Here is an 8,933-nt window from a genome sequence, read left to right as displayed (position 1 = left end):
TAGCGCTCACTGCTGCTATCAGCACCAAAATGGTGAAAATCAAGTTGCTTCAAAAACATGTCGGCAATCGCAGGTATAGTGTATATTAATCAATGGTATAGTGTATATAGTGTATACAGGTCAATGCCAATTACGCAGTCTAGCATAGTCTTTATAGTCTATCCTACTAATGAAACCCTTTGATTTACCAACAAAAGCGTTTGTTAGAAAATACACAAGGAAAACGCCGCCTCGTCGTTGTGTTTATATTCAGTTGATATTCAGGTAACTTTGCCCTATTTACATTTAGTATAGTCTCTAAGATATTGGTTGTTCTGATTTCTCTATTTGGTATCTACCTCTTTGTGAAGTGTATTTTGATTGCGTGTAAAGGTTTGAATATCTATACCTTCTTATTTAGTTACTTTTAGAGTATGTATTTGTTCATATAATGTAGAGCACTATTAGTACAGTAAATAGTAAATACTATCTTGAAATAATAATAATGCATAGAAAATTTTTCTTAGAAAGTACATAATTAAAGTAGTAAGGCACCAAAATTCAGTAGCTAAGTCTGAAATATCACATAAGTTTAGTTGCAATTTTTCTTTGTGCTTTTCTCCAACCTTGACCTCGAAGAAGTTTTTTTATTTCCTTAATTTTATGGGACTATACTTAAAGTTCACCATGCATGAATTTAAACATATACGGCTTGATTTTAAAGATTTCATATTCTGGCCTCATATTGCATGTTTTCATATCGGCTTCTATGCATTATTATTATTCTATACATTATCATTATTATTTTCATATCGGCTTATATGCATTAAGAACTGACGAAGTTGCCTGGAGATAGCCGAAAACGATTGAGTTGATGGGCACTTTAACGTCGTCTCGCTTTTCTTCTGTCAGTTTATGTGCCTGAGTCAAAAGGCCCAAAGTGCGTTTTCACTGAGTTCTTCCGAAGTCATTCATATACAGTGCGCTTCGGCAAACTTTGACGGAGACATTGGAGCGTGTAGAGGGACCTTAAAGAAAAACTCACCTTTCGCTGGCAATGGAGCTGTTCCTTGACATGGACTTGGGTGACATTTCGAAGTCGGAATCGGATCGGTAGAGGAAGGACTCGCGGCGCTGCGGCATGGACTGGAGCACCAGCGCGGCGGAGGGCGAGCCACCCTCGAGGGGGGAGCGCGCGCCCCCCGCGCCGCCTGCACCGCCATTCTCCACATCGAAGCTGGAACAAAGGACGAAAGATTAACAACTTGCCAACTTCAATATGACACTTAGCCGACACTCAGGGGTAAAATGTCTCTCGAATACGGGTAAGTACAAGTACAAAGGTAGGTACTTCGGTGATTATATTATACACATTACTCAAATATTTCGAAATGGATTGTAACAATATTAGTATATTATGTACAAAATATAAGGTTGGTATACAATATAGGTACAATAGCATAGCACAGTTCACGACAATAGTTTTTTTAAAAATAGAGATATCGAGCAAAAAAGCAGGCGGGTCACCTGATGTTAAGTGATTACCGCCGCCATGTGAGCACCAGAGGATAGTGTCATTTATTTATTAAATTCTTAAAGCCTCAATGACGTAGGCTAATCCATTTCTAAGTAGTTACTAATTTAATTTATACCCTAAAGAATTATATTATCATAGATTCCATATCGGTGACGCAAGTGGTGATCATCAATATTTACTTGAAATATTTTTTTACTAACTACTACGAGCCCGCGACTTCGTCTGCGTGGTTTTGAAAACCCCGTGAGAACTCTTTGATTTCCGGGATAAAAAGTAGCCTATTTCACTCCAGGTCTTTAGTTATTACACACGCAAAAAAATCACGTTAAATCCGTTGCTCCGTTGTGACGTGATTTAAGGACAAATCAACAAACAAAACACACTTTCACATTATCTTATAATATGCATAATGATTGATACGAGTACGAGCTTAGTTACAAATAAATTAGCTAATTAATCTTCTCTCTAAGCCCACTTCAGTTTGTTATCCCTAATCAATGATTTCCATACATATTATTAAATACTTAAATATGTAATTAAAAAAATGTAAGTTTGGTCTATCGTAACCTTTATCACAACACAACAATCTATCTATATCTAAATTATAAAAGGAGAAGCTGGCAGACTGACTGACTGACTGATCTATCAACGCACAGCTCAGACTACTGGACAGATCGGGCTGAAAGTTGGCATGCAGATAGTTATTATGACGAAGACATGCGCTAAAAAAGCATTAAAAAATTCAACCCCTAAGAGGGTAAAATAGTGGTTTGAAATTTGTGTAGTCTACACGGAAGAAGTCGCGGGAATAAGCTAGTTATATTAAAGGAAAAGCTGACTGATTGATCTATCAACACAGCTCAAACTACTGGATAGATCGAACTGAAATTTGGTATACATGGCAGATAGCTGTTATAACGTAGGCATCCGCTAAGAACGGATTTTTGAAAATTCAACCCCTAAGGGTGTAAAATAGGAGTTTTAAATTTTATGTAATCCACGCGGACGAAGTCGCGAGCATAAGCTAGTTAAATATAATTTAGTTTAACTAATTACGCTAAGTCAAGTAAATGGTGGACAAGTTCATAAAACGCTAGGGTTATTGCCGGTCATACGTCCTAGTAGCTTATAATTTGAATACATAGCTCAATAATGTATAATTTATCTATTTATTTTTCTTTGCTCATACCTATTTTTTGCGCCGTAGTTCGTATGCCAAATTACTAATTGTGGGCAAAATCTACTTTTTTCTGGACTCCGCAAAGTCATCAACGCCAGCGCGGCGTGGCAGGCTAAGGTGACAATTGGCGTACCATTAATAAAATTTTACATGGCTTGGCACTTACTTATTTGTTAAAATAAACTTGATTGTTAGTCTGAACTCCAATTCATAAAGATGAATTTTGTAAAGAACACACCGAATTAATATTGTAAGGATTCTTGTAAAGAAAATGGCAAATCATAATATTGTTATGTTTTCAGAATAACGGTAAAAGCCGCTTTTATTAGACAGAGATAAAATAAGAAGTTTAATGAATTCAAGGAATTAATATAATTGCTATTCCTACCTGTACTATTATGTATTCTGTTCTGAGCTATTACTAAGATATTGTGGGCGTTAAGAAGTACGTGGGTAATTTTATCATTGCATTTGTATGATGATTAAAGTAGAAAACATCTAATGAATTACCTACTCAACTTACCTATTCAAATATGAAAAGTAAAAACAAACTACGAGTATGAAAACAATTTTAATTTTTAATTACAGTTGATGTTATAACACATTAGATTAGTTAAATCTTTGTTTAATAAAAATCACTGTTAAGATTGCTTGTCAATTATAGTTTGCTGCATTTAAGACTTTTCAATTGTTTTCCTTAGCAGAGACATCTGTCGAAATTTTCACGAACGAACGAAAACAACTGAAGTCCACTCTAGCTTTGTAGTTTAAAAAAATACCGCTAGAGGTAGTCAAGTTAATAAAAAGTCATGTTTATTATTTCCTCTCATTATCAATATAGTAATGATAAAAACGTAAATTACAATAATAAACACAGGTAAAATATTCTACAAACAATCTAACGTCGCTCGTAATTCCACTTTCAATTAACTTTTCCAACAATCCAAAGATATAGGTATACTAATTAGAAATCAACGATAAAATTATTATAACCAAAAAATCCGGTTCTTCATAATCACAACATTCTAGGTAGGTATATTCATTCATTCAGTTTCCAGATTCATTATAACCGGAAACCTTTTCATCTACCATTTTGCCACACCAGGGCAGGCCAACATGCGCCTGTCCATCGCATCTGCTCTCTCATAAATACTCACAGAAACAAGTGTGATATTTATTTTATGTACTACGAGTACTTCTCCGACCTCATTTGAAAAACATGCGAAAACTGGTTTCAGTAAGATGTTATTTTACCTACATATACCTCTTTCATATAATTTTATTCTATCACTATTTTTATCTTTGCGTTCATTTATCTAATATTATGGCGGGTCTTTCTATTTTTATGTATTTACATAGTTTTTGGTAAGTCTTATACCTATTTTGTAGCTTCTCTTTTACGTTGTTTGATAGGTTTCAATGGCATTTATGTTATAATATTTACTTATGTTGTTTAATGACCCAAATAAAAAAAATAATAAGTTTCAAGTTTAGAAGATGCTGCAAAATTGATTTTCCCTAAGGTATATAACATGCCAGCCACAGACATGATGCCAGCTAACCCAATGCCTAATTACCAACATTTTGTTGAGTCAAATAAAATCTTAATTTTTTCCTTGACCGTAAAAACACGAAACATCGACACGTAGTCACCAGAAACAGTTAGAGCTGACATAGTCGACAATTCGTTTGTCCCCCATCTGAAAATGACCAAATTTTCAGAAGAGCGTTTCAAAATTTCATTAAAAGGAAAATACCAAGGTATCTTCTAGGCAAACACTAGTCTTAGGTAGATCATATTATCCAATAAGTAGAAAATTATTATTTCCCATATTCGGGTCAGATTGTGGTCAAGCGTGTGCCTATAGCAAATAAAATTATATAAATTATATCGTTTCCTAACCACGTAAATTTGTAGATTCAATTGTATTTAAACCTGATTCGTTTTTGAAAAATATGAACAATTTATACAATGAAGCGCTCTCCTGTAAAGTAGCTGATTTTCGAATCCGACAAAGCAAATCTTTTTCATACGGCCATATTCGAACAAATAAAACAATATTTAATCTTTATTAATCTTTTAATCTTTAAAAGTCGGATGTTAACTCGACACGGCGCGGAAAAGGTGTGAAATGTGAATGTTACAAAGCTTGTTTACCTATTACAGAGGATTCAAAATCCCGTAATAAATAAATGGACTTTTATTTCAGACATAACCCATAATTATGTGTTAGTATGTAACAATCACTTAACCTATGTTAGTGCTCATTACTTAGCTTAACCTAACAATTTACAATGTCCGGGGGAGCCGCCTATGTGCGCACCATCCCAGCACCTCCAGAGAGGACTGTCCAGTTTAATAGTGAGAAACCAATACCTGCCAGTAGTACGTCTTCGAGCTGATACTGGCGCGCGTCTGAGTGGTCTTCTCGACGCTCCTCTGGCGCTCCAGCGGCGTGGGGCCTCACTCCACCTAATACCCCCGGTCAAGTTCAGTATACCAGACACGACCACCACCGTTATCATTTTAACCAAACACAACTGTTACCAAATTAAAAATGTAAAAGAATTTATCCTACGTTTCAGCGTATGAGATGATTTGGGTATAAAGATAAGATGGATAAGATAGAGTTAGTTATGTGTAATATTTTCTGAGCAACGACCTTGTAGTACGTACGCAAGGATAATTTCAAATAAAAAAAAAATTGCGGGCTACAACTAGCTTTTGCATTTTGATGTCCCAGTGGTCATACTAATTTTGCCAGCTTTTCAGATTTTGGTTTGAAATAGCCCTTCTGTGAGCTTCATCAACAATTATATTAATGTTCTTAGACTCTGTGGTCCTATTGCTAAAAAGCGGCTTATTGCAAAAAGTAGATTTGTGAAAATTCATGCTACTTAGGATTAAACTAAAAACCTAGGTCCTGCAAACCATTCTTCTTTAGAAACATCAGTTTTAAAAAATCCCATGTTTTTGGCGATGACCCATAAACTACTTTATACAGTTAGCCTCGTTTTAGAAAAAAGACGAAAAGATTATTCACGTTACATGAACGCACCGGGCTGTACCGCGCCCGGGAAGTTTTCATTGTGCAAGTCATTTCAGTTTTATTGACGGTCAAAGTTTAACGGTACCGTAATATAACTTTATTTGCCCGTCATGCTACTGGACCTAAATGACCGGCATCACTGTTCACGACAGTTAGGGAACTTCTAACAATACGTCGAGGCTTCGACGTCACAGGCAGGCGTCAAATATTACCTACATAGCTCTAGTCGCTAGGCTATGAAACCACTATTTTTCCTTGATTTCACATCATCCCTAGCCTAATATTTTACTGATGTCGATTCAGGATCAAAACCGACAATTCACTCACACTAGTTCACTCTGCCGGCATCCAATGCAGATGCACATTTAGGCTATGACTAAGATTATCAGCCGTTTCAGAGGCCCCCATATATATAGGCCCAGATATTATATACTTAGGTATCATACCAGCAGCGGGGTGATTCGCTAACTCAGTTTCTAACCCTGAGCACCGAGCTCCTTTTTTAATCCGTTGAATGTTTTCTACGAAAAAAAAAACATTTTCATATCACCCAGTGAAGAACCAACCAACCTCGGTGGCTATCATTTAGTGTTAGACACTGAGTTAGCGAATCACCTAACAGGACTGTGATATGAAAATGTCAAACGATATTAAAACACAGGTATGAAATATCAAATCAACATTAAAATATTACTATTGTTAAAAGCGCCTCAGATTGACAAAGTTTACCTAGTAACTGATATTTTGCATATGAAACTTGAAATCTTTGAAACGCGATTGTCGCGATGGTCTTATCGTGACGTATTGTTGACGAATATCATGTAAGTACGAGTACCTAGTTTTACAAGGAATTTACATTTAAACGTTTGTAGATTATTGATTGTAACGTCATTCTACGTCGGATAGCGTAGTAATCTATCAATACACGTTTACATGTTGTAACCGATTGTATCCACGGGATAACAGATTAGGCAAACAAGTGACATAGTCATGTTATGTAAGGGTAAGCTCACACTGCAAATTTAGGTGCATCGCGTGATTTTCCCGCAAAATTCTGTGACATACGAATATTCTGCAGGAAAACTCACGGTGAAATTCATCATCATCATCATCATGATCAACACATCGCCGGCTCACTGCAGTGCACGGGTCACTTCTCAGAGAGAAGCGACCCGTGCACTGCATGGACATAGTCTACCACGCTGGCCATGTGCGGATTGGTAGACTTCACAAACCTTTGAGAACATTTTTTTTTTTTTTTTTTTTTTTAATAGATATAGCGAGCAAGCGAGCAGGCGGGTCACCTGATGTTAAGTGATTACCGCCGCCCATGAACATTTGCAGCACCAGAGGAGCCGCCGATGCGTTGCCGGCCTTTTAGGAATTTGTTGGTCCGCCCCTTGAATAACCCCATGTTATAATCTAGTGGGAACACCGCCGATGGGAGATGGTTCCACAGTTTGCACGTGCGTGGAAAGAAGGATCTGGCGCAGCGGACGGTCGAAGTGCACCAGACACCCAGATGGTGAGGACATTATGGAGAACTCTCAGGCATGTAGGTTTCCTCACGATGTTTTCGTTAACCGTTAAAGCAAATGATATTTTATTACTTAATACGCACATAACTCCAAAAAGTCTGTCTCATCTCCTTCTAAAGGTCGATGTACATTACTTTCGGCCGCGTACTGTAAACATGATGTTGTATACACGTTCTAGAAACAGACATCTATGTCTGTGGTTAACCAGATTTCTGGAAAAATAATCGTTTTAACACGGCTTTAATGTATGCATATTTTTGAGATCGTGTAACTTTGAAACCGAATATTTTAACGAAAATCTGGGAAACATATTATTTAAAAATTCCATTGAGTTCGATTGGTTCAGTATTTAAATGAGAGCTAACCTACGTTTGTTTGCAGCGCAACGAATAAACCCCTCTTAAAGGTTGAAACAAATATAACATTACGTTAAACTGCAGCGCGTGACAGTTTAGCGTGACGCAGACAGTACCCATAGCGCGAGACTGCAGGGGCACGACTTGGAATGCTTCGCAGCAGAAACACCTTCATTCAGTTTCTAGTATAACATCTCAAAGAAGCGTACGTGAAGCGACTGTCATGCGCTCTGTTTGTCTCATGAAGAAAGTTTCTATGTACAAATTATACTTAAAGCCATCCATATAAAAACTGGGTGAGTAACCTATTAAAACATACCTATTGTAATTAATAATATATACAAAAGACAAAAAGGATATCTAAAAGAAGGAGCAAAGTCTTTTGTCATTTCAACTTTTCAATATTGAACTCGAAAAAGATAAATATCTCTCAACTCTCGACAATCTGGTAAGTTAATCGCGAAAGTATAGTAGAGTTGCCCCTTGCTGCAAATTTAAATCTTCCGTGAACATTGTTTCCTTACTTAAAAAAGTTGAAATTACGAAGAAACAACGTTATTGAAATTTGAATCAGGTATGCTTTTCAACCTCTTTGCATTGTGTATAGACCAGGAGGTCATAGCAATCTTTGAAGTTACAAAGCTGTTCATTTTAGTTACAGAGCCTGATCCGTCCAGTGGTTTGAGCTGTCTGTTGATAGATCAGTCAGTTATTCAATCAGTCAGTCAGCTTTTCCTTTTATATAACAATATTGCTAAGTAGTTTATCAACAGATCACAGATGGATATTTTATCATAATTATCGTTAAAAACTGATCCATATATTTGATATCATAAATGGAAATCTCATTTCTAAATACTTATCATTACAAAACATCGTGTACTAGGGTGTAAAGGTTGTTTTTTATAATTATCACGTTAGTTAATTATCTAAGTCATAAATATAAGAAAGAGCTTTGGGTATAAGTAAATATACAATATATAGCCATTTAAAGAAAAGTAAGAGGTCTGAGTATGGATAGCAACATTTGTTTGAAACTTGGCTCATATTTAAAACAAATGCTATTCTATTAGTTAGACAAGTCCATTACGTAACAATAGACTCTGAAGCTAGAATTTGATTTTCTTGGATTTAGCATTTCTTTCTGCTAAAGAAAACCAGCCTTCTCAAACGGTCAGCTATCCCAATTTTTATCTTTTCTTTCGATAGATAATATTGTCGCTAACGTTATGTCTATTGAACTATTTTCATGCAAAAATAGTAGAGATAGAGATTAAATGCAATGAAAAGAGT

General features: G+C 36.1%; 1 protein-coding gene across 11 annotated transcripts in view; it reads right to left on the bottom strand.

The window, feature by feature from the left end:
• Positions 1 to 8,933, bottom strand: part of dnc (phosphodiesterase dunce) — a 465,943-nt gene that overhangs the window by 123,109 nt on the left and 333,901 nt on the right. For 10 of the 11 annotated variants that reach the window (XM_034968460.2, XM_034968458.2, XM_034968459.2 and 7 more), the window contains one exon: positions 1,025 to 1,216. In XM_034968460.2, the coding sequence (XP_034824351.1) occupies positions 1,025 to 1,216 (192 nt within the window). Of the gene's footprint in view, positions 1 to 1,024; positions 1,217 to 5,073; positions 5,170 to 8,933 lie in introns of all 11 variants that reach the window. The other variant, XM_034968452.2, reaches the window with a different exon arrangement.

The sequence above is a fragment of the Maniola hyperantus genome, chromosome 5, assembly GCF_902806685.2.
Source record: "Maniola hyperantus chromosome 5, iAphHyp1.2, whole genome shotgun sequence".
NCBI classification, from domain to species: domain Eukaryota; kingdom Metazoa; phylum Arthropoda; class Insecta; order Lepidoptera; family Nymphalidae; genus Maniola; species Maniola hyperantus.
The sequence above is the reverse complement of the archived record's forward strand: the minus strand, read 5'-3'. Positions and strand labels throughout refer to the sequence as shown.